Genomic DNA, 24,887 nt, shown 5'->3' with positions numbered 1-24,887 from the left:
GGAGCAGTGGATCGTATTTAAAAAACCATGCTTTTAATAATTGATAGCTATTTTTTCTCTCTCAGTCACACTGTGTAATGTTTCTCTCCTTTAGAACACAGAGGAAGACAGCTACTATTATGAATACCCTTACTATGAGGACGTGGATGGCAAGCCTTATGAATCAACCTCTGATTCTGAGACAACCACAAAAGAAGTCAAGGTATTCTACAAATATATGTTTTTCCACGGATGGATTTCATCTAATAATCTGTATGCAATCTTACGATTTCATATGTTCAAATGTCCTCTATGCCTTACAGGTGCCAGGTGGAGACAGTGTGGTGACCACAGTGGAGGAGGTCTTGAGGGGCGGTTCTGATGGCACCGGCAGCAAAGTCTTGACCTCCATTTCCACAGGCTCCTCATCCCCAGGCTCCTCATCCTCTGGCTCCTCATCCTCAGGCTCCTCATCCTCTGGCTCCTCATCCTCTGGCTCCTCATCCTCTGGCTCCTCATCCAGCAGCTCTTCTTCGAGCTCTTCAGGCACCGCCGGTGGCGGAGGAGACGCCTACGGAGAAGAGGCCAGCCCTTACGACACCTACGACACCTACGGTACCTACGAGACGTACTACGATGAGACCACGGCGGCACCCGATGGTGACACCTCTCGACGTGTCACCATCACCAGCGTTGGCACCGGGGGTGAACTGGATTTGGGAGCAGGGGGCCAGATTGACTTGGGCGCAGGGACCGGAATCGAAAGGAGCGTCATCACCAGGGGAACAGGAGGTTCAAAGATCATCATCAATGACACATCAGTAGGTTGACATTAATTACACTGACTTCCTGACTTAATTGTTGTTGTGTACTCTATACAAGGTGTGTGGGATACTTAAAGGAGCTATATGTAAGTTTTTGCTACATAGCCAACGTTAACATCAGCAGCTGTTTACCCACCAGTCTAGTAGCAACGTCGTGAGTTCATTCTTTTACTCACCAACAGCTGTCTGCAGAGCTGGAAAGAAACACAAACATGTTAACTCTTGTTTTACTTTTATTTCTATCACTTCTTTTCTTCTACTGAAGTTAGCATGCTGACTAGCTAGCCCTGGCACGGTCGGACTGTCTTGTCACTTTCCGATACCGAGTCACTGTAGCGTCCAGTCTGTCCTGAAGAAGTAGCTGCACAGAGGACGTATTATAACCTCTCGAGCGACCATCACCAACTGGTGCCGGCAAGAAACTACATTCAGCAGCAGAGAAAGCTTTCATGTAGCAGCCTTAAGTCGAGGCCCTTCTTCTTGTTATAATCCACCAATCCACGTGGGGGTAGCAGTACCAGTGTGGACGTATTTAAAAATCCCACCGCAAAGGAATGAATTATTTTATAGAAATTTACATCGCTGCAGCTTTGGGAAGAAATTAGTTCCCTATAGAGCTGAAACAATCGATCAATCAGTGAATCAATCAATGTGTCTGTGTAATAACTAACTTACTATATTGGTGTTTTTATAGGTGGGAGGTTCCTACGATGACTACGGCGATGAATATGATTATTACACCACCGGTGGAGGTGGCGGCAGCAGCAGTAGCAGTACAGGTCACATTGGTGGTGGAGAAAGCAGCTCTGTGCACATCAGTGGTGGAGGCGGTGGAGGCGGTGGTGGCGGCGGAGGCGGCGGAGGCGGCGGTGGCGGCAGCGACAGGACAGTTCACATCAGCGGCGGCGAAGGAGGCGGCGGCAGCAGCAGTTCTACCATCACTGTCGGAGGAGGTTCTGTCTCAGCGGGAGGATCTTCCTCTGCTGGAGGTGGATCAGCCAGCGCTGGCACCGGAGCTGGGGGGTCCATCGCCACGGGAGCCGGCCTTGGCGTGGAGGGCGAGGGCGACTACACCGATCTGGATGGGTTCAAGGAGGAGCACCTCACAGACTATACTGATTTAGATAATTACGACAACTTTGATGACCTGAATTACGAAGAAGAGCGGAAACTGCTGCCTGCTGAGACAGATTCCTATTATGGAGAGGTGAAAAATAACGGAAGAACACACTGCCAAAGACATGATCTTGAAGATGAAGAGCATAGCATAATGATGGTGATGAAGAGGAAGGGGGGGCTGATTATGTTTGTGTCTGTATGTTTGGTGTGTAGGTCAACAGAGCTCATGGCGAGAAGGGACAGAAGGGAGAGCCTGCTGTTATTGAGCCTGTGAGTATCACTATTTGAACAACATACGTGGGCAACAGATGTAAGCTGTGTGTGTGTGTGTGTGTGTGTGTGTGCGTGCGCGTGCGTGTGCACATGGGCGTATGTTTATATCTACGAGCACATACAGTATGTGTGATCCACATCTAAACACAACCGAACCCCTCGCTTCTCAATGAGAAACCCAAGGCTAAAACACGCTCATTAGGGCCTACCAGACCCTTTCTCATAGTATCCTTGGGTAAGGCCTCGCTCCTGGCTGGTGATCAGGAGTACAGCATAAACATTTGGAGAACGGCGATGCAGGGATTGTCAATAATCTCCAAACACAGTGTGGGCAGTGTGTAAACACGGGGAGACGGGAGGGAGGGCAGGAATACAAGGAGAACAAAAGCGAGTGAGAGAGACTTTTCCTGCCTCTCTGCCAAAAACCTAAAGCTCAGTGTAAATACAAACAGGTGGAACACATCCAGCCCTGATTCATGTACTCACATGTACATTTGTGTGTTTCACAGAGGTGCATCACACACAGAGGGAATTTTTTTTTATTTTTTTTTTTTTTATCTCTTATCGAGCTACAGCTGTTTCACTTCAAACAACTGTCACTGAGCTCCACCAAGTATACATGTGTCTGTGAGTGAGTGTCTTCATGTTTATATATGTGAGAGCAGGAGGGAGCGTGCACGCACTTCCACCATGACCGTTTGCTCACATGTATGTATATGTATAAGCGTGTTTCAGGACACATTACCAACCAGATCTTCACCCTGTGTATCTTGTCTCTTGTAAACATGCAAAAAAAAAAAAAAAAAAAAAAAAAAAAAAAAGCAGAGACACCTTTTTCCCCAAAGGTCACGCCCATTTCCCAGCAGGCAAAAACTATAGGCATGACCTCAGATCAAAGATCAGTTGGAGTAATTGTTACGATAAAAACGCTCAGAGGGAACAGCTGGGGGGGGGGGGGGGGTAATGGAACATCTGTGATTCACATAATTCAAATAAGTTTGGATAACATCTGGGTTTTTCGTCCTTCATAACAAAGCAGGAAGCCAAAGTGTTACCACAAGAGCAAATAAACAAAGCAATATATCTGCAGCCACGGAGCTGCAACAGTGTGTCTGCGAGTCAGAGGCTTGCTGTTTTTTCACTATAGGCATAGCGTGTATGGTAGAAACACACTTTAATAATGTATTTCAAGGAAGAGACGCACACATCTGCCGGTATCAACTAAAACGTATTAACTTAAATTTGGTTTGCACTTACTTTTAGCTAGTCCAGGTAGGAGAGCACCCGAGGGCGTCTCTGCCGTCACTCGCTCTCCTCTTCTCTGTGGATTAATTGCAAGCCTAACTGAAATGACAGGCAGGAATGTACATAAAGTCGGCAAAGACTTTTAGATTGAAGGTTGATAAACAGGTGTGTTGGAACATGTGCTCTCAACTCCTTTAACTGAAGCTGTGACTCTATGGACAAAGGACTGTGATATTGTTGAATGAGGCCGTGACCCGTGTGGTATCTGATGGTATCTTTCTGTGTTTCAGGGAATGTTGGTGGAGGGTCCGCCTGGGCCTGAAGGCCCAACAGTAAGTCAATCTGTCTCAGATTCTGTCACTCTCGGCCTCTCCCTCTTAACTTCCTCTGTTTTTTTCCCATATCCTCTTTTTCCCTCTGTTTTTTAAACACAGTCATTTTTCTTTGTAATCTCTGTTGATAAATAAAAGATGATAATGGTTTATGTCACCCATTTTCACACTGCGTCTTTTGGAAAGAAAAAATTCAACCTTAATGCTTTGCTGTGGAAATCCTTGGCTGCCTGATTTCTAATGAAAAGTGGGAGAAGAACAGTTCCCCTGAAGAGATATGGACTTGCCAAGATGTAGGAGAACTTAATTATTTGTCTTGGAAGATTTTTTTTCAGACACAGTTGCTCTTGACACCATGCAGATGGAGTCTCACCGAGGCCGGCCATTCAAGCACTGAGCTATAGACAAATAAAGAGCGCCTCACAAAAGGATTTACAACTCAACAATCTGTCCCATATTGCCTCATGCATTCCTTTCTCCCATGTGTGACCACTTTGCCAGATAAAAGGCCAGAACGTTTAGTAGAGCAAATATGACTGTTCTCTTATGTATGTATTGTATGTATTGCTTAAAATAGGGTCTCCCCGGACCCCCAGGTTCTTCTGGCCCACCAGGCAGTCCTGGAGATCCTGGAGAGAGGGTGAGTATAGATTCTTATATGTCACACTAATTTCCAGAGCTCTAAAAAAGAAGAGAAAAAAAAAAACACATTTCTTTCTGTGTGCGTGTCCTTACGTGTGTTATTTTTCATCAAAGGGTCCTCCGGGTCGCGCTGGTCTCCCTGGTGCTGATGGTCTGCCAGGACCCCCTGGCACTGTCCTGATGCTGCCTGTAAGTAAATTACAGTTGTCAACAAAAAAAAAAAGGGTTAAAAATAGCAAAATAGGAAACACACTCTGCTTTTATGTTTGCCGCGCTTTAAGCGCTAAAATGTTTTCCATGTGACTTTATATCCTTGTTTAGCCTCTTTTAAAGCCAAGTGTGATGCATCCTCCTCTGTTTTATCAATAACTCTGACATGTGGTTTACACAGCTCACTGGAATGAAGGGGGGTTTCCTTTGAAAGCGTGTTTGATGGACCTCACGAATATCTTGTAATGTAAATCTGTGCTTTAGCAGCCCCTTGTGGTGTGTTTAATGAGTGAGATCGGCCCTGTTTTATCACCCGCAGTGCTCACTCTCAGCTGTTTTGAGTCCTGACTTTAAATCCTGCGTATTACAGTCTTGTCTTTACCTACAGTTTTCTACATTCTGAAGCCAACATGTCACCTATCAGGTTGTCTCCCAGGAAGTCGTCTAGCTTTAGGCGGGAAGCAAAGCAAAGCAGTGGTTTCTCTCTGTAGCTTCAGCTGCATCCAGTGATTGGACTGCAGCAGTCACACAGCAAGTCCCAACGACTTCATATGCTGTCTACCTTTTTTTTTTTTTTAATCTCTCTTCCTTGTTCTTGGAAGATGTGTGACACTGTTGCCGTTGGAACTGATTAGTTGTACAGATGTAAAGCTGCGGTTTCAGGGGGTCCACAAAAAGCTGTCTGGGTGAGCCATGTGGCGAGCTCTGTCTGGACAGGAACTCGAGTCTTTCTGGTGTATCCACTGGCAGAGAGCACGACTTGAAATCCGACCCCTGAGCTGCGAGCCCTAATGAGAAACATGCATTGTTATTTCACCGAAGGACTTTTTGGCTCGTCGTGTTGAAATTGTGGAATCAGCGTGACAGGGTTAAATGACAAATCTTAACATTGTGTGTGTGTTTTTTAAACAGCCCACTTTCATTCATCCCAAGTGATGCATCTTTTCTTTATTTTCTAATCTGCTCTATTTAAAAAATAATGTAGCTCCAATCAGAGTTTGTTTTCCATTTCCCTGCCTTGCTGCTCAACAATCTGATGTGGAAGAACATTTTGTTCAAGGTTTGATGATGCAGAGGAATGTCAGTAAAGAAATGAACATTGTTGGAGTAATGACATAATGCGTGAAATAGATGAAGACGGGAAGAATCAAAGACAGACCAGGGATTGGCAGACAGGAAAAAAAGAAATAGCTGCATATATTTGATTGTGACTAAGATTTCTAAAGGGTTGGGCCAATACTTAATCAAACTCAGCAGAAATTTAGATAGAAGAAGAAACTGTAGGATCTGATCAAAAGCTGTAGAGTTTTGTGCTCTGGAGAAATTTGCTTCGTGGTGGGTGAGCTGCAGTAGATCTGGCTCAGCCTCGATGTTCTGAATCAACTGTTTGTATTTTGCTTCTTGGTATCAGTGTTTCAGTGATGTTGAAATTCTGCACAGTGCTTCGCTGGTGTGTTGCTGTGCATCTGTAAACCACCCAGCAGTCGACCTCCTGAAGAGTGTGCTGTGTAATCCAACTCTGGACGCCTGAGCTAAACAAACCTGAATTATACCACAAGCCTGGATATTCACCTTTTGGTGCAATGCCTGCGAACCACCACCAGATGCCAGTAGAATTCGAAGTACACGGCCTGCAGAGGCAGCCTTTGATGGTGCTGGTTTGGCATCTGGAGATTGACGCTTAGTTCAACATCTGTTGCACAGTTTCAAGATGGGAACGCTGCATTAAAGGAAAATTACTGACAATATTCTTTGGAATAGATGTGAATTTTTAAACTTGAATATTTAATTTGCTGCAAGAGATGTCATTATTTGAGTCATTCCAAATGTTTCTCTGGTTTTTATTGTTGTGTTTTGCCAGTGCCACAACTATGCTGGAATACTTTTTCACTGGGACGAAGTCTCATCTCAGTCTGTGATTCCCTCCATAGTTCAGATTCAGCGCCGGAGGTGACTCCGGACAGAAGGGACCTGCTGTATCAGCACAGGAGGCCCAGATGCAATCAATCATGCAGCAGGCCAGGGTAACAGTTCACACCTAAACACATCAGACTTCAGTAGTCAATATTATACTGTATATACTAATGTTTTTTTCTCCATTCTTCAAACTTGCTTATCATGTTTGAAAGATGTCTTTTTTTTTGGTCTTGTTAATGTTTAATGTTATTTTGTGCCATCTTTGCTGCCATTTGTAATACATGCACGTTTTTGTATTCTTTGTATTTCTATGTATTTCAATGATTTTCAATTACTGTCACATTGTCCCTGCGAGTTCCTCACATGCATGATTCATATACACTTTCACTCATGGAGCACACAAATTCACTTACAGCACACACACATAAATACACAATATATTTATCAGTACATGTGCTAAATGTACAAGGGCTTTTGTTCTATCTTCTGCATATTCTTGTCTTTATCTTGTTCACGATCTTGTTGCTAATCTCTTCCGTCCTTGTCTTCAGCTGGCTATGCGCGGCCCTACAGGTCCAATGGGTCTGACTGGCAGACCCGGCCCTCTGGTGCGTATTTCAAATCACCTCACGGCAAACACACACACAAAATCAATAGAATCTTTTTTGTCAAATATTTGATCAGAGGTTATTGTGGTCCACAGTACAGAGAAATGAATAGACAAACAGTTTGCAGCTGAGCTGAAAGATCTTCTTTTTTTTTTCCTTTCTCAGGGTCCTCCTGGTGTATCGGGACTGAAGGGAGAGTCTGGAGAGGCAGGACCTCAGGTATAAGATATTAAGATACCAAGTTTTGTTTTAAAATCCATTTCTGAAAAAGAAAAACAACTAAAGCTAAGCAAGACCCTTCTGAAAACTTGTTAACCCTTAACTAATGTATATATTGTTGAGCTATTGTAGTATTGGATTAGTCCTTAAAAAAAAACCCCAAAGTAATACGCAACTTTCTTCGTTTTAGTTTGATATTGCCAGGATGGTTTCAGAGACTACAAATGCAGAAACTCCTGTGTTTTTCTTTCAGGGACCACGTGGACCTTTGGGATCCCCTGGACCTTCTGGAAAACCTGGCAGAAGGGTAAGAGCGACACGAACGGAGCCGTCAGCAGCAAAGCATGCAATATATACTTTGACAATCGTGCTGTAGATAATATTTTATTTACATTTTGGAGTGTTGAGTTAAAACCCCAGGTGTTTTCTAGCCGTCACTGTATATTCACTCTACTTCGGCTGCATGTTTTCAAACTTATTTATTTATTTATTTATTTTTTAAACAGGGCCGTTCTGGAGCCGATGGTGCCAGGGGCATGCCAGGACAATCTGGACCCAAGGTACCTTGTCCATCATAGTCGTCTCTACTTTACCACTTCAGTTCCAATGCACCATATTTCATGGAACCAGTTCAAATGTGAGTTTTTTGAAGGCTGGACGGGAAGTACTCAAACCGCTCTTTTTCTCCCGCTCTTCAGGGAGACAGAGGGTTCGATGGTCTGGCTGGACTTCCTGGTGAAAAAGGACACAGAGTAAGTGGTTTTGTTTTTCTATAAAAAGTGTTGTTCTGTAATGATATGTGTGTGTGTTTGTGTGTGTGTGTGTGTGTGTGTGTGTGTGTGCGTGCGCGTGTGTTTGCTTTGACGTGTGCCACTGTTAAATTTAAATGTTTGTTGTTACAGGGTGAACCTGGCCCGTCTGGACCTCCTGGTGCTCCTGGAGAGGATGGAGAGAGGGTAACACAAGAAAAGAAAAAAATTCACACCTTTTGTTTTCTATTTATTTCCCTTTGCTTGCGTTTGAATAAGTGTGTGCATGTCTCTGATGTATCTCTTCCCCAGACTCTTACTGCTGCTGCAGAAAGACAGGAATTACTCCCAAGTTGAACTTCTCCCTTTCACCAAACTCTCCGTTTTTTGTCAGCATCTGAATTTCACTTCCTCTACCTTCCTACCCCATCTCCCCTTTTTCACTCATTTTTCTCCCTAATATTTTTCTGATCTCAGCACACCTTCATCTGCTTCTAATCTCCCTCCCCATCCTCATTACCAACAGCTGATGCAACCTGATCCCCTCTTCCACTGCTTTTTCTTTGTGCCTTCTCATTATCTCTTGCTCCTTGTAACACACACACATGCACACACACACACCCTTTCACTTTCTCCCTCCATTATCATTCACTGTCTGTTCCACATTCTGACCCGTTCTCTCTCTTTCCCAGGGAGATGATGGAGAGATCGGACCCAGGGGACTTCCTGGTGAACCAGTGAGTGATCACGTGTATTACCATCCAGTCTTGCACTGAGAGATTGTATGATAGGGCTGAGAGCTCAGGGCCTGCTCTCATAATGCCGTGTGTGTGTTAGTGATGATATCATATCATATATGCAAACTGCAGACGCTGTTCATGTAAATGAATTTGCATGATATTGCTAGAAAGTACATGTTGATCAGGCCTTTGCTAGAGTCTCATCTATACAAAAGAATCATCGGAGGTGAGAAACGCAGGCAGTTCACTTCAAGCTTGTTATAATAGCCTCCCACTCTCTCAGGCAGGATATTCCCCATGGAGAGGGGAAGGGGGGGGGGAGACAGGGAAGGAAAAAAAACCATCAGAAAGACCTTGATATCTCCTGCTATGATGTATTTTGTCCACCAGGGTGTGCTACATTGGTTTGAATTCACATTGCCAGGACAGTACGTCTTGTTAGGTAACTGTAGCTGTGAGGCAAAGCACAGAAATTCAAAGCATTGTTTGATAGGCATAGCTGTAGGGAATGAATGTGTAGTAAGGGGGGTGGGGGTGGGGGTGGGGGCTTTTAGCTCTCTCTCAAAATGTGACTCTGAAGAATATCCTCAAGGACATTTAGGAAGTCACGTTGCTTCCAGAAGTATAAGTTTGAAAGTTGATTTAGCCGAACACGTTTAATAATTCATCAGTCCCTTCACAGGTGTGATATCACTCTCAGTTTAATTTCCCTTCTTTCTTCCACAGGGGCCACGAGGTTTGCTCGGACCAAAGGGACCTCAGGGACCTCCCGGACCCCCTGTGAGTGCCCTGTACCCTCCTCTCACCTCTTCTTCATATCCAGCGCTGTTACCTTAGATTTACTGTTTTGAGAGCAGAATCAATTTTTCACCATCTCATAGGCAACAAGAACAAAAGACTCTTCAAACAGCATCCATAGGGAAATACAAAACTCAATATATCTCCGACAGCATACACAACGAGTAGCATATGTTATATTGTTTCAACAGATTTAATTTAACATGGACACTGTGCATCAATCAAATGGCTTCGTTTGAGCTGCTATAGCAGGATGTAGAGACCCCAGATTTCCCCTCGTACGCTACGTGTGATGTGTACGTGCTGAATGTTGTGCTCATCTCTTCCGCTGTAGGGCGTGACTGGAATGGATGGCCACCCTGGACCCAAAGGAAACATTGTAAGTGAAGCTAGAATTGATTAAGCTGCTTATATACAGAATCAAAGACCATTCATTTCCAAGATCAAACTAAAAGAAGAAGAAGAAGAAGAAGAACACAACACACAAGGCGATCGCAGAAACAATTTTGTCTATTTCTGTTTATTTTGCTCTCAGATCCCTTTCTCTCTTTTATTCTCACACCCAAACACACACAAACACACACACACACACACACACCAGTACAATCAGAGGATACTTAGCAGATAATGAAGAATAGACCGGCTGTATTTAGATCCATTTGAGCAGTCCGCCATCGCCAATTGTATCATTCCAGGTCAATTTCTGGTAGCGCTAGGCCATAATGAGAAAATACCTGGCTGGAGCAGCTTGTCCGTTCTGTTGGGAATGTTCCAACTAGGTAGAGACGGAAGAACAACAGCTTTCCCAGACTCTTGGACCGGAGCAACATAATTGATTGCCAGTTTTCTGAGAGGGAAGGTGTTTGTGGTTCAGCAGTTTCTTTCATTAGGAAAGTAGATGTGAGAATGTGTACTATGTATGTGTTTGTGTCTGTGTGTGTGTGTGTGTGCCGTCTACCCTTGAGCCACAGGAAGATATTGTGCTATTTGTCCAAAAGTGACGGCCCTTTTAGGTCTAAGACGATAATAATACAGTGATGCGCTGTTGGATTGCTTTTAATTTATATCTGTTCAGAGCAATATTTCACTTTTAATGTCCCATACGGACAAAACAAATCACTCCTACCTCCACACGAGACGTTTTACTCAAGAAAATAAAGTCATCAATCTTTATATGTATAATGAGATTTCTAAAATTAGCTGTTTGTGTTTTTTCCAGGGACCTCAAGGAGAGCCAGGACCTCCCGGACAGCAAGGCAACCCAGGTGCCCAGGTCAGTGATGAACAGGTTGTCTGACATTAGATTATTCTCTTCATCCATGAAGGAAAACGTTCTGAGCATTTCGTATCCTCTCCACAGGGACTTCCAGGGCCCCAGGGGGCCATCGGACCTCCAGGAGAGAAGGTAAGATATCACCTGATCGCTGAATGACGAAGCACGCCATTCCTGCAACGCCACAGTGGGAAAAAATACCGCCAGCGTAATAAAATGTTAATAAACACAGACCCCCAAAAATCTATGAAACTGCAGGAAATTCATTTGCATGAACTGAAAGCCAAGTTGCTGTCTTATTCAGTTCCAAATGCTTATCACACTGATATGCAAAGGCAACCCCCCCCCACCCCACCCCACCCCCCATCCCAACACAGGATCAAATAGTGCAGACAGGATTTTAATCCTGATGCATTTTAATCCAATTTCAGCTAAATCACATTTGCCATCTGATGTGGCGGGGATTGAGTTTCTTATTGAACAGCTGGAATTTGAGAACGAATAATGTAGGTATCATCCTTCTCCTGAAAGGAAATATTAGAAGGCTATGGTATTTGATGAAGTATAAAAGAGTGAAATAGAGAATAGAGGCAAGATCATTTATTTGAAAATGTTGGTTCAAAGAAGTAATCAGTAGCCCACGCTGATTAAAACACAGACATACTGGATGATTTAATAGATATAAATGATAAAAAGTTTTTACAATCTTAAAGTCGGTACATCACTAAATATTTGATTCAAAGACAGCTGCTTTGCCATTTGCATGTTTTAGTGAAGCCAGTGAAGTTAGACAAAGAAATGTGACACCCCGTAGGGATTGATATTTTTATTCACCATGCTAGTGGCTAATATTCATGGTTCCCAGTGGATGAACCTTATTAGATGAACAGCTGTGAAACTTAGTACACACACACCAATGTCCCCCTCGGAATGAATTCTAATAATGTTGTTGATCTGATTATTTATTTGATAGGGACAGTGCATGTTAATGAGCTAAATGTTCATTTACAGCCGTAGTCCCTAGGCAGGTAACATTTAGCGCTATCATCAGGTCAAAATTTTAATTTGTACAACTTGTTGCTGTTAGCCTGAGCTGTAGTTTATGTGTATTGCTAATAAGCAAAATGTTGGCATGCTAACACACTAAACTAAGATGGTGAACGTGGTAAACATTATACCTGCTCAACAACTAGATGTTAGTATTGTCACTGTGAGGATGTTAGCATGCTGACGTTAGCATTTGGTTCCAAGCACTGCTGTGCTTTGGTGTAGCCTCACAGAGCTGCTAGCATGGCTGTAGACTGTTGTTTCTACAGACTCTGTATTCTTGCAGACTTTTATGGCCCCTATAACCTTTGATTGCCTCGTGTTGCCTGTTACTATGTGATGTCTTATTTACCCTAACCACTTGTCTTCTGTCTAGGGACCTACTGGAAAGCCAGGCTTGCCAGGAATGCCAGGAGCAGATGGTCCACCGGTGAGTTAACACTCACACATCCAAAGAAATGAATGAAAGTGAACCAGCTTCTCTCCTTCTCCCTCTCTGTCTTTCAAAAACTGTTTATAATTGGCAAAACTGTGAGAAAGAAGGTTTCTTTCAAAGCAGCACATCAAATTTTAATGTTTTGAAAACGCTGAGATAATTATTTGGCTGAAACATATGAATGATACAACACATTAGCACAGCTGTGTAACAGTGGAGCGACCCGCCCACACACACACATATATACATGCAAACACCCTCTTTCCCATCTCTGCACAGACAGCACAGAAGACACCTGTGCTAATGGCAGCTGTGTCAGATGTGCAGGTGGCACCTAAGAGAGAGAGAGAGAGAGAGACACAAGGGAGGCGGTGAAATATGAATAACTGTACTGAAAGGAAAGGACACAAGGAGAAGGTGTAAAAAAAAAAGTGGGATTTGGTGAAAGACTGGAAAGAGAGATGGAGGATGCATCTTCCATCAGCTGCAATATTTTCTTTCTCAGTCTCAATGCTCCCTCCCTGCCCCTCATTTCTGTCCTCTCTAGTGTCTGATTCCTTCTCCTTCCTCTCTCACATCACTAAAAACCCATCAGAGGCTTTGCAGAGCTCCTTTGTCTCATGAGAATGCAATCAATTTCCTTCCAATTCCCCCCCCCACACACACACACACACACATACACACACACACACACACAAACACACACACACACACACACACACACACACACACTGGACACCCATGTCTGTATTAAATCAGTGTTTCTTCTGCAAGTGTGTGTGCACATGCAAGTAGAAAATGTGTACAATGTCTTAAGTCTCAAAATGGCAATCTTGACTTTTAGAGCCCAGTAATGGCCGGTAGTGCCTCTATAATACTGTGCATTAAGGATAAAATCCTAAATGAGATTGAACTCTAAAGGTTCTGTTTCCAATTTTCCAGTTTGATACGTCCTGCAGTAGTTTTACAACCTAATCCCTCAGTTATTGGGGGCGTTGTAGTATTTATGGTGGTAATTATCCTGAAATGAGATGCAATAATATTTCTCTTAATAATTCACAGGGTCACCCTGGAAAGGAGGGGCCTCCGGGAGAGAAAGGACACATGGTAAGTTTATTTTTTTCTGTTTCTCTCACTTTTGGAGCTTGCAATTCTTCTTTTCTTAATTTTTTAATGCTTTTCTAAGTTTTTCTGTTTCCTCCCTTTGTCCTAGTTCAGACAAATATGCATAAAACATTTTGCATTAATGTACTTTAGATAACACTCACATTGTGGGTGCATGTGTGTACTGTAATTGTGTGTGTGTTACGAGCTCTTACCAAACATCTCTCGCTCCAGGGCCCCGCTGGCCCTCAAGGACCCATCGGTTATCCTGGGCCCCGAGGCGTGAAGGTGAGTTGATCATCATCCACTAAAAAATTCATGTGTATTATTATCTCTTGGTGCTTTGCAATTAACAGCTGTTATAGGCTAATAGTTTCTCACTATCTTATTAAAAGTTCTTCTTCTAAAAAAAACAAAAGTTATATTATTATTCCCAAGGTTTGTCCAACCAAGCAAGTCTGATTTTGTAAAAAAATAAAAAAATAAAAAAAAGTTAGCAAATTAAATTTTCCTTCAAAGAAGAACCGTGTTGATTGTTGTGGACCATTGAACCAAAGACATAAAAACTATCTTAATGATGCAAAGATAAAGACGAGAGAGACAACTTTTCAGATCTTACATCCTTTAGCTCCCATACGGTGCTGAGGTTAGTCACAGGGGCTGAAGACAACTCGAGGCGCGCCGCCCTTCTCTTGTTTGGAATCATTAGTAGCTGGTAAAACGTGACGTAAGAAACTCCATCAAATAAATCCTTGGCAAGGTGGTGAGACTGATCCAAACATTAAAGCTTCCACTGAGAGAGGGGATCACACCAGTGGCTTGACTTCTAGCTAACAGACCCCCAGTAACAAGGCTGAAGTCTGAGGGAAGATGATCAGACTGGTCAGGAAGGGAAGTTGTGAGGATTTCAGTGGCTAAAATGCAGGTAAAACTCCTAAATCACAGGGCGTGTCCTTCATAACACACTCGCTTGACACGTTGTGGAAAAAGTAATGACAATCGGCTACATCGAATAACTTTTGTGACTGATTTTAGAAAAAAGCTTCTGCCATCACACTGGTGGTGAATATCCTCCCGTCACAGTGGGACTTCATCCATATAATTCAAACCCCCCCCCTCTGCCCCCCTCCTTTGCGCACCCTGTAACTTCTGTCTGTTCTTGCATCACAGGGAGCCGACGGTGTGCGCGGCCTTAAAGGAAACAAGGGTGAAAAGGTAAGAGAGCTCAGCTCAGCTGGCTGTGACTGTGTGGAAGAGACGAGACTTTGAAGTTGAGAAATTGGATTATTTGTATGAATTATACCGAACATTAACGGTGATGATGATGAGAGCGGTGGAGGTCTTGCGTGAAATGTTTCATGCTAATGATATTCTCAATGAAAACTCTGGTGAAACTCATCTGAATTTTGCTGCTACAGAAGAAGAAAAAAAAGAAACACAATCAAGAGTTTCTATGGCAACAAGAGATCCTGCCAAGACTTCATATCTGTGTGTGTGTGTGTGTGTGTGTGTGTGTGTGTGTGTGTGTGTGTGTGTGTGTGTGTGTGTGTGTGTGTCTGCGTACGAATACAACACAAATGGTTTCACCATCTGTATTATCCAATTCTTTCTCCTTCATTACATCCTCACCTCTTTATTCTCTTGCTAGGGTGAAGATGGTTTCCCCGGCTTCAAGGGAGATATGGGTATCAAGGGCGACAGGGTAAGGCTTCTTTGTTTACACTTTACTCAACCGGATGTGTCCATCACGTCTTGACAGAAGCTCATCAGATGAATTATATTATAATGAAACAGCTGTAACTTCTGAACTGTTATCGGGGGTTAAGTTTTGTTGGGGGTGACCTTTACGCGAACTAAGTCAAAGCATCAACCACGTCTCTCACGTTAGCCCCTTATGGCCCATGCCTCCGTGACTACTGTGGGATTGTGGGTAATGAGCAAACATAAGGTGTTGTTCCAATTGCCAGCTGTTAGTGTGCGCGCGTGCGAATGTGTTTACGTGAGCGGTTTCCAATTCCTTTTTTCTATCCCCTCTGCCGCTCTCCAGTCAGTCCAAACCTCAGCAACTTCATGAGTTTGACAGGTTTACCCAGCACCAGCATCCTTTTCTAAACTGCGTCAGGGATTTACACTGTCAAGTCAAAGAAGAAACACCTTTTTACAGTGAGAAACATAACTTAGCACCGGTTTCTTACTTCAAACATCAAACTCCCAATCCCTGACCCGGCTCTGTATAGCCGAGTGCAGAAAGGAAGGAGAAATCAATGGCACTTTAAACCCCTTCAAACCCATGAGAGGGACAGGGGGCTCCAGCCTCTTTTCCTCTGGAGATGTAGCAGATCCAGATGAAAGCAAAGATTTGAGGAGGCCCACTGCTCTGGAGGAGACACACATGGGCTAGAATCTAAATGACTAATTTTTAAGCATGCCTATGAAAAGCGCGCGTGTGTGAGTGCTCAATTTAAAGTGTTCTCTTTGATGAGCCTGCGAGTGTGAGTCAAGTACAGTTTGCTTGATGCCGTTTTATGTGTACTGGAGTGTGGGCGCGCGCACTTGCGCTCGCTCGTGCAGCTCCGCACAAGCCTTTAACTAGATACCTTTCACACGCCGCTGCAGCGACCGGTTGTCAGAGCGAGTTTGTACTCTATCATTTAGTGTGTGTCCTGCTTGAAGGAGAACACACTTACAGAGAGAAGCCATAATAGGATCGCTAACTGCTTTGAGGGACAGGCAGCAAGGGAAAATAGCCTCCCTTGATTGCTTAAGCAACTTTACACAAACAGCAGTTTGAAAAGGGTGACCTGAATTATCTTGTTCCTCATGTGACCCGAAGAATATGGAATTATCTAATACAGTGTGAATCATTTCTTTTTTTTTATGTTCAGTGAAGACATGACAATACCCCGTATATAAACCTCTCATGAGACAAAAAAAAAAACAACTGCAGAAAACTGTGTGTTTGTGCAGGACACCATCACTCACTGTGAGAAACTGACCACTAGGTTTTTGAGACCTTTAATTCCCCTGCAGACTCTGACCACTAGTGGCGCCGCACCAGGACGTGCATGAACGCGTGTTAAACACAACACACATTCTTGCCAACTGTAGAGCGCAGCAACGTGAATGTGTAATGTTGTGTTTCATATAGCAACGCACCAACAAAAGCCAGAGAAGAAGGACAATGCTGACCCCAAAATCTATTTTATTAAACTTGTTATTTCTCAGCATGGTTGTAAAAATTGTACTTTAAGGGACAATGATTAAAGATAAGTCCATGTATGATATTCAGGTACAAGTATGTGTTCAGCCCTAATGATAACAGTGGGTCCAGTGTATTGTGTCAAAGTAGAAAGGATGTGATATTTATGGCTTCTGCTTCTTGCGTTTTCCAGGGAGAGCTCGGACCTGCAGGACCCAGAGGAGAAGACGGTCCAGAGGGGCCAAAGGGTCGCTCAGGCCTCCCAGGAGATGCTGGTCCTCTTGGCCCAAGTGGTGAGAAGGTAAGCTCCGTGATTTTTCCTGTTCGGCTCCTACAACTAAGGCGCGCTGATATCCCACAGATACTCTATGCCTACATTTTACGCAGACTGATAAAACAGGATAAAAACCCAAGTTGTTATTTTGTATCATCAGTCATGTTTGATCTTGGATGATGGCTCAGCAGGGCTTAACAAGGAAAATTGTTTTTCCGATCGGTCTGCTCTGAACAGCAGCCGATTTTTCACTGCTGCTGCTCTTGAATCAACTGGGAGCAGAAAATGGATTCAGTCCTTAACATTCTATTATTGTGAAATTGAACTCTGGCTAAGCTGTTGCTGACAACACTTTAAAAAAAACAGAATTTATTCTTCGAGGTAAAGCAGCCTCTCTGTGATCTTTCACTGAAGGTTACAAGTTGGCTCGCACAGATTGCTCTGAATCTTGAGTTGTACATATATTTGCTTTACGGCAGCGTTATAGATGTGGAGTCTGGTCTGCATCTGGATCACACATGAGGTAACAGCTGAGTCATTTTCAATTCATAATCAGAGACTGCACAACAGACAACATGTAGTTTTTACCATTGGAGTAAGTATTTACATTCACAGCCTTACAGATGTAGTATAAAGTGTGTCGGATGCAGTCTGCTTGTCGTGCGTTTAGGTTTGCAGGATACTCATTAGGAGATCAGCTTTGTAAAGAATCTATCTTCTATAAAAATAGAATTCTACTGATAATTTGGAGATTTCATTACTGATAACCCATTAAATTCACATTAGTACTAAGTGTCTTATATATTTAATACATTCATCAAAAGCATTGTGCAATATGGAATTACATAACGTGGGCACTGACCCCCAAAAAGAACAAAATAGAGATTTTACACACGAGGTTCAGTTCACTCATCAGAGCACTACTCGGCCTGTGAAGATCTGTGGATCTGGAGCGAGCTTTGTAAAGTTTGAAAAATAACTGATTTGTGTTACACACTGGAGTTTTGCAGTTTTGAAAGTAGCTGTCGGCTTGCATTATGGGAACTGTAGGATCCAGGATATCTGCCGTTGCTGAATCGATTTTGACCATTGTGTGTTTTTCAACATGTATCTAATGAGTCTGACAAATTTGAATTTGAAAGTGCAATTATCAATCACTGGAGCGGCCTTTGAAGTACATCTAAAAACACATTTGGCTTTTCTCATTCACAGGGTAAACTCGGAGTTCCCGGACTGCCAGGATACCCAGGAAGACAAGGACCAAAGGTAATTGCGCACGTATTGCTAAACAATATTGTCACTAAGTCAGGGCTTTCAGTATAGAGTAACTTGAAAAGGGACACAATTTGGCCAATATGTCCCTGCACTCATGTTTCTCTGCACATTTGAAAGAGAATGAAAAATGTGCACATGTGCATGTGAAGGCAGCTTTGCTGAACCTTTGATAGTTCATCCTTTATCCACAGCCACAGTCTGACAACTGGACATGCTTGAAGCTCCCTGATCAAAGAGCTGGGGATTTAAATATGCCTTTTGGCAACAATAAAACACTGCTGTTATTTACAGTGCACCCAGTGTCCTGTTGCATTTAATAAACGGGGGATATCTCAGGGGATAAACAAAGGATGTAATATTTAAGTTTTCTCTCTCAAATGATTAATTACTGTCGTTCTCGCACACAGGGATCTCAGGGTTTCCAAGGTTTCCCTGGCGCCAATGGAGAGAAAGGAACTCGGGTATGTCAGATAGACTTCTTATTAATCTCCTCATTCCTACAAAGGCAGGATCAATACGAGCGCTGGAGACAGGCTCCCGTCCAGGCTCCAGATTTATCAACCTACAGGAGGTTGCATGGCTCTAATCTAAAGAACAGAAAGACAATTCTATTCCCTTCTTGATTACCACTTACCCAACTCATTCCAAACCACCAAAAGCATTGTTTATCACTTTGTGATACTTGTGCAATGTTTCATTTTCTTTGTTTAAGGGATGGGCCATTAGCTCGCCTGCAAGACTAATGGTTTGTCACCAAGAGTGGAGCAAGGCACACAAAGATTTTCATCTTCACAAAACATTTGTGAAGTTTATGAGACTGAGCCGGCAGACAGAAAGGGATAATAGTGCCATTAACATAGTTTCACAGCACTTGTTTGAAACTTAAAGGCTACACTAAAGATGTAATTGTTTCTCTCATTAAAAATGTATGCAGGCGCTGTAATTGCAATATTTCTTTAAAGTCATTATATTGTGCATTATTGTTTATTAAAATGTCATTTTCTGAGCTAGTAATGGATGTAATGTAAGTGCTGATAAATACTGATGGTAATTTTGTAGCAGGTAATTCCTAATTAATGTTAAAAGATGATCTCTGAGCTACTAAAGGGCCCAATTCTGCTGAAATCTGCTTGCAAATGTGACTGTCTGCTGGCATTAGATTCCTCCTTCCAGAGGATGCAGCCTCTTAATGATGCGAGTGCCACTCCTTTGATCATTGTGTGTGTTCCTCGTGTCCACAGGGAACAGCAGGAAAGCCTGGCCCACGCGGACAGAGAGGACCAACGGTTAGTCTTACTCAGCAGACTCATGCTTATATACAGATGGCAATCTTGGCACCTGAGTGGAAGTGGAGATTCAACCTGGGCATGCTTGAGGGGAATCCAAAATGAGACAGTTATTAAGCCCAACATTTTCAGGTCACAAATAACTCTCAGGATCCTTTCTATTATTTTAATCACGTCGTCTTTTCTCAAGGGGCCTCGAGGAGAGCGAGGGCCAAGAGGACCAACCGGAAAAGCTGGACCAAAGGTATGTAAATTACTGTTATTTTTATTTCCTATTTTGCGCATATGTTGTTTCCAAGTCCACCATTTAATCCCTCCTTATGTCTCTTCAGGGTAACTCAGGAAATGACGGCCCACCAGGACCTCCCGGTGAGAGGGTACGTACCATCGCACATCAGCGGTCGTCGGTTCATTTCAGCCTAACAGCATCGTATCGGTTTCCATAAGAGAGACAACACATCATTAACCAGAAGTCTTTTGTTGTTTGTTTCAGGGTCTGCCAGGCCCTCAGGGACCAACAGGTTTCCCAGGACCAAAGGGTCCTCCTGTAAGTCCAAACTCATTACACCACACACAGCTCTCTGTATGAACCCATCATAACTTTTGTCGCTCTCTTTGTTTTGTATTGTATATTAATGGAAACTCATTGTGTATTTATCAGGGACCCGCAGGGAAAGACGGACTGCCTGGACATCCTGGACAGAGAGGAGAGACTGTGAGTAAAGTGCTCTGATTATTCAGCTCTTCATCTGTCTTCCACCAAAATCACATGTTGATAATTCTGTTTTGTTCTTCTTCTGTAATAATCAGGGATTCCAAGGCAAGACCGGCCCCCCTGGTCCCCCAGGTGTGGTTGGACCTCAGGTGAGTCACAGTCACTGACCATCTTCTTCCTCCCTTACATGTACTATCAGTTTTGTTTATCTGCCAAAGACAAACCTCGTACCTATATATCTCACGAGCCGTGACTTAAGTGTTGTTTATACTCTTTCATGTTAGCAGTGGGCTCTTCATCCATTATGCATAAACGTTTAACAGACTTCCCCTCGCAGCCGCTCTGCTAATGCCAGCTGAGAACATTGATGATAATGGAGCTGTATGTGGCCTTAATGACTAGTAGACCGCCCACACAGCAAATGTTCCGCTTCTCCACGCCATGTTTTGTAATAGCTGGAGAAATTGTAACATCTTTTGTGTATTTAAATTGCTGATTCTGCTCACAGTGTTCCTTCTGCCGTCCTCTTCTTCACACCTCCTCTGCTTCTGGGTGTCATGCTGTAGTATCCATGGTTTTATTTATGTTTTGATTTGTTTTGTTTTGTTTTGTTTGTTTTTCCCCCAATTATAGGGACCAACAGGTGAGACCGGACCAATGGGAGATCGGGGTCACCCTGGACCCCCAGGCCCACCTGGTGAGCAGGGTCTACCTGGAGCTGCAGGCAAAGAAGGAGCCAAGGTGACGTCCGAAGCTCTATTTCCGCACCCTATCAGTATAATACATATCTGTATTAGCACTTCTAACATTTGCTTCCTTTGTGCTCTGACCTGCAGGGTGACCCCGGCCCTGCTGGCCCAGCAGGTAAGGATGGCCCTCCTGGGCCAAGAGGTTTCCCTGGAGAGAGAGGTCTTCCTGGCCCTGTGGTGAGTGTTGCCTTCTGCTCCAATTGAGTACAATAGCTCCTCTCAGATTTAATATCTTTCACAGCGTGGTTATTGCATAATAGTTCTGGACTGTTAAATCTCTGTAAGACTGTGGTGAACCTCAAGATTCAGACATGATATCAGATCCCTGTGTGGGCTTCAGTAAAGGAACAGTGTGCTCTAGGGTGTTTATTTTATTTTATTTTTTTTCTCTCGCTTGACAAAGTCATGTCCTGGTTGTTATGCAATCCGCCCTTATTTGTTGGCAAAACAGCTTTTCATTTAACTTTATGGTTGCAGAAATTATGCGATACACCTGTTCCTTTGCAATGTAACGGATGTTTGCAACAGTTTCGCTAGATCACTGCTCTCAGCCTCCACTTTGGGGACTATAGGCGGTTTTCCCATCTCACACTGAGCTTGTTTTGAAGATAGGGAGTCCAGTGTAAGACAGGATGTGTTCTTCCCCCAACAGATGTTTGTTTTCTGAAGCCGTCATCTTATTTTGTTCCGCAGGGGGCTCACGGCCTGAAAGGGAATGAAGGTCCTCACGGTCCTCCTGGCCCTGCTGTGAGTACAATTTACTGCATCACATCCTCACTTTGTCACTCTCATTCTCTCACCTTCCACATTATGTCTCCATCTGTGGGAATTGTCTCCATAGCAAAGTTCCCACCCTCATTTGTTCGGGGCTCTTACACAACATAATGATATGCAGTTTGCTACTTACATAAGAGAGGTCTGACCTATTTGGTGGATGTGTCTGACATTATGACTTTGTTTCAGTGTTTCACTGTTAAAACTTTGAGATTTTATCCTCTGATAATTGATAATACTGCTTCATGGTGGTACTGTAGGGTTCTCCCGGCGAGCGTGGTCCTGCTGGCCCAGCCGGACCTACAGGTCTTCCTGGACGTCCTGGCCCCCAGGGACCTCCAGGCCCTGCTGGAGAGAAAGGCGGACCGGTAAGAACATCACATTAATAGAGGTTGCTGTGACATACAGACAAATAGCTGAATTTAGCATGGCTGACAACATGTTTATATACTATGACAACAGGGAGAGAAAGGACCTCAAGGCCCAGCTGGAAGAGATGGTATTCAGGGACCTGTGGGTCTGCCAGGACCCGGAGGACCTCCTGGACCCCCTGGAGAGGATGGAGACAAGGTGAGTTTGTTTGTTTTCTTGTTCAGGTAAAGAGATTCAGTAAAGCTGATTTAAGCTTTCATTGTTTTGGCACTCTGCATCATGCACACACTCGCTTCCACACGACTGTATAATACACAGTTACCATCTTCCAAAGACACTCAACTTCACAGCTGAGATCTAAGCCGGTTATCCTCTTGTCTCTTTCCCCGCGACCTCAAACGCTCAAAGGGGAATTTGTCTGACAGAGTTTGCATCGATTACCAGATCTTTTAAAACGCAAACCTGCCTCGTCTCCGCTTTGTACCCTCCTGTACAAACAGACAGAGGGAGAGGGAGGAAATTTTGTGGCAGTGACAGAATGTGTGAAAGTGACCCTTTGGTATTCAGAAGCAAGAATATCTCCTCATCCCCTCTGAAAACATTTGCAGGAAGATCAGCTATGGAGATACTCAGAGGATAATCTCTTATCCTTTGAAGAATGCCTCAGTTCTTAACTGGCCTCACAATGGTCCCCGCGGTGTAGACGGACACAGACAAATACAGAGGGTATTTGCCATGTAGATAAAAAGAATCTCGCAAGCTAATGTTTACACACATTCAGACACTTTCTCATTATTAGTCCCATTCCACAGGGGAATGGACAACTCCAAGGCCTTTATTTAAGAGACTAATGCTGCCTCACAAAGAGCATTGTCTGACTCAAACCCAAAAGTAAATGCCTTTGGCTTTGCTAGTTATTAGCAGCATTTCTGCAAACACCCACAGCATGTGGAGGCTTTGAAATAATAGTGCAAGGTTCGTCATTCTGGGAATTGTGGTGCAAACAGGTTGAGATGGGACTAATTATCTATTCTGTTTTGGCTGCTAGTAGCACCAGTGGCTCAACCATCATCATAAGCCCCCCCCCCCCTCTCAGATGTGAGCTATATTTGTCGCCACTTGTTAGAAAAAGGAGTGATGTAATCGAAAAATACACAGACAGACTCTAAGAATGGCAGTATATAGATGAGTGTAAGTTTTAATGTGCTTTGACGTGTCATCTTTGATCGTTTGATTATAATTTAACAAAATCCTTTGTCATATTTCATCTCCCTCTCACTCGTGCGTTAGTTTGAACTGAGAGATTTTTCTGTCTTGATTTCACACTGTGGTCTTTTCCTTCCTCAGGGAGAGCTGGGAGAGCCAGGCCAGAAAGGAAGCAAGGGTGACAAAGGAGAACATGTAAGTTACTGTTTATTTACAGCATCATAGAAATTATTATTATTATTATTATTATTATTCATCATTCATCCTACAATTTTCTTCTTAAATACATTGCTTTTGAATTGTGACCGTCATTTTGATGCGTTTCCTTCTCCTCTGCAGGGTCCACCCGGTCCTACTGGCCCTCAAGGACCCGTTGGAGCACCTGGTCCTGCTGTACGTATCCAGCTTGGGTTGTGTCGTCAGATCATTTAGCACCTCATTTACTGTATCTATACAGTGTATGTGACCTCCCCCCCTCCTTCCCTTTATCTGTTGCTGTGTGCAGGGTGCAGATGGTGAGCCCGGTCCCAGAGGTCAGCAGGGTCTGTTCGGCCAGAAGGGAGATGAAGGATCAAGAGGATTCCCTGGACCTCCAGGCCCAGTTGGGCTGCAGGTGCGGACTGTAATGAAGAACACAAACTGTGGTCAAATGTTATCATTGAGAAACAGTGAGACAATATGATTAAATCCTTCCTGCTTTCCTCAGGGCTTGCCTGGTCCACCTGGTGAGAAAGGTGAAACCGGAGACGTTGGTCAAATGGTAAGAATTATTATAATTTGATACTCATTCTGATTGGCTTACTATTCAATACATTACAAGCAGGATGTAGGTGAAATGTAGTTCTACATTACATTTCTTATCCTCCCTGTAGGGTCCACCTGGTCCCCCTGGTCCTAGAGGCCCCTCAGGACCCCCAGGAGCCGATGGCCCTCAGGGACCTCCCGGTGGTATTGGAAACCCTGGCGCCGTTGGAGAAAAGGTAACCCTCTCTCCTGTTTCAGATTTAATCCCTTCTGTCTGTCACCTGCTTTGCAAGGAGGGGGAGGGGGATGGGGGGGTTAGCGGTTGTGACACAATAAGTGGAGGACCTATGGGGGTAGAGGGCAGGGGGTCTCTCTTTCTCTTTTCAAAGGCAGGATAAACAAGGAAATGAGTCTGTAATCATTTCCAGAAATTGCCTTCCTCTTTGCCTCTCTTCTCCCGGGCCGTCTACCCACCTCCGTTCATTAGCAGGCCACGGTCTGATTAAAGAATTTCATTGTCCCAAAGAGTGACAAAAAGAGAGGATCTTTAATCCACTGCTGTCAGCCTGAGGGACCAGGGTGGCAGTAAAAACACAAAAACCCATACCTGATGGTTTTTGTGTTTTTACTGCCACCCTGGTCCTGCTGCTGTATTTTTATTTCATGTGACAAGGGTGTACAGCCTTAAGCACCTGTCACCCAACCAATCAGATGGTACTATTGCACTGTACTGGCAGAGCACTGTTAATAAGATGATCACATGATATACATTTTTTTT

General features: G+C 43.7%; 1 protein-coding gene across 1 annotated transcript in view; it reads left to right on the top strand.

Moving 5' to 3' along the window:
* The window catches only part of LOC111220813 (collagen alpha-1(V) chain-like), a 73,486-nt gene that overhangs the window by 36,730 nt on the left and 11,869 nt on the right, over positions 1–24,887 (top strand). Inside the window, exons 6-48 of the mRNA XM_022744043.1 lie at positions 95–202; positions 342–800; positions 1,498–2,010; positions 2,136–2,192; positions 3,731–3,772; positions 4,350–4,412; positions 4,529–4,603; positions 6,556–6,648; positions 7,093–7,149; positions 7,315–7,368; positions 7,622–7,675; positions 7,875–7,928; positions 8,067–8,120; positions 8,271–8,324; positions 8,810–8,854; positions 9,584–9,637; positions 9,990–10,034; positions 10,875–10,928; positions 11,016–11,060; positions 12,352–12,405; positions 13,474–13,518; positions 13,750–13,803; positions 14,686–14,730; positions 15,164–15,217; positions 16,908–17,015; positions 18,201–18,254; positions 18,671–18,724; positions 19,505–19,549; positions 19,740–19,793; positions 19,882–19,926; positions 20,043–20,096; positions 20,211–20,264; positions 20,360–20,413; positions 20,898–21,005; positions 21,101–21,190; positions 21,707–21,760; positions 22,048–22,155; positions 22,250–22,357; positions 23,507–23,560; positions 23,705–23,758; positions 23,871–23,978; positions 24,072–24,125; positions 24,238–24,345. Coding sequence (XP_022599764.1) covers positions 95–202; positions 342–800; positions 1,498–2,010; positions 2,136–2,192; positions 3,731–3,772; positions 4,350–4,412; positions 4,529–4,603; positions 6,556–6,648; positions 7,093–7,149; positions 7,315–7,368; positions 7,622–7,675; positions 7,875–7,928; positions 8,067–8,120; positions 8,271–8,324; positions 8,810–8,854; positions 9,584–9,637; positions 9,990–10,034; positions 10,875–10,928; positions 11,016–11,060; positions 12,352–12,405; positions 13,474–13,518; positions 13,750–13,803; positions 14,686–14,730; positions 15,164–15,217; positions 16,908–17,015; positions 18,201–18,254; positions 18,671–18,724; positions 19,505–19,549; positions 19,740–19,793; positions 19,882–19,926; positions 20,043–20,096; positions 20,211–20,264; positions 20,360–20,413; positions 20,898–21,005; positions 21,101–21,190; positions 21,707–21,760; positions 22,048–22,155; positions 22,250–22,357; positions 23,507–23,560; positions 23,705–23,758; positions 23,871–23,978; positions 24,072–24,125; positions 24,238–24,345 — 3,600 coding nt within the window. The remainder of the gene's footprint in view (positions 1–94; positions 203–341; positions 801–1,497; positions 2,011–2,135; positions 2,193–3,730; positions 3,773–4,349; positions 4,413–4,528; positions 4,604–6,555; positions 6,649–7,092; positions 7,150–7,314; positions 7,369–7,621; positions 7,676–7,874; positions 7,929–8,066; positions 8,121–8,270; positions 8,325–8,809; positions 8,855–9,583; positions 9,638–9,989; positions 10,035–10,874; positions 10,929–11,015; positions 11,061–12,351; positions 12,406–13,473; positions 13,519–13,749; positions 13,804–14,685; positions 14,731–15,163; positions 15,218–16,907; positions 17,016–18,200; positions 18,255–18,670; positions 18,725–19,504; positions 19,550–19,739; positions 19,794–19,881; positions 19,927–20,042; positions 20,097–20,210; positions 20,265–20,359; positions 20,414–20,897; positions 21,006–21,100; positions 21,191–21,706; positions 21,761–22,047; positions 22,156–22,249; positions 22,358–23,506; positions 23,561–23,704; positions 23,759–23,870; positions 23,979–24,071; positions 24,126–24,237; positions 24,346–24,887) is intronic.

This window comes from Seriola dumerili, unplaced genomic scaffold (genome assembly GCF_002260705.1).
Source record: "Seriola dumerili isolate Sdu_G_001 unplaced genomic scaffold, Sdu_1.0 BDQW01000074.1, whole genome shotgun sequence".
NCBI classification, from domain to species: domain Eukaryota; kingdom Metazoa; phylum Chordata; class Actinopteri; order Carangiformes; family Carangidae; genus Seriola; species Seriola dumerili.
The sequence above is the reverse complement of the archived record's forward strand: the minus strand, read 5'-3'. Positions and strand labels throughout refer to the sequence as shown.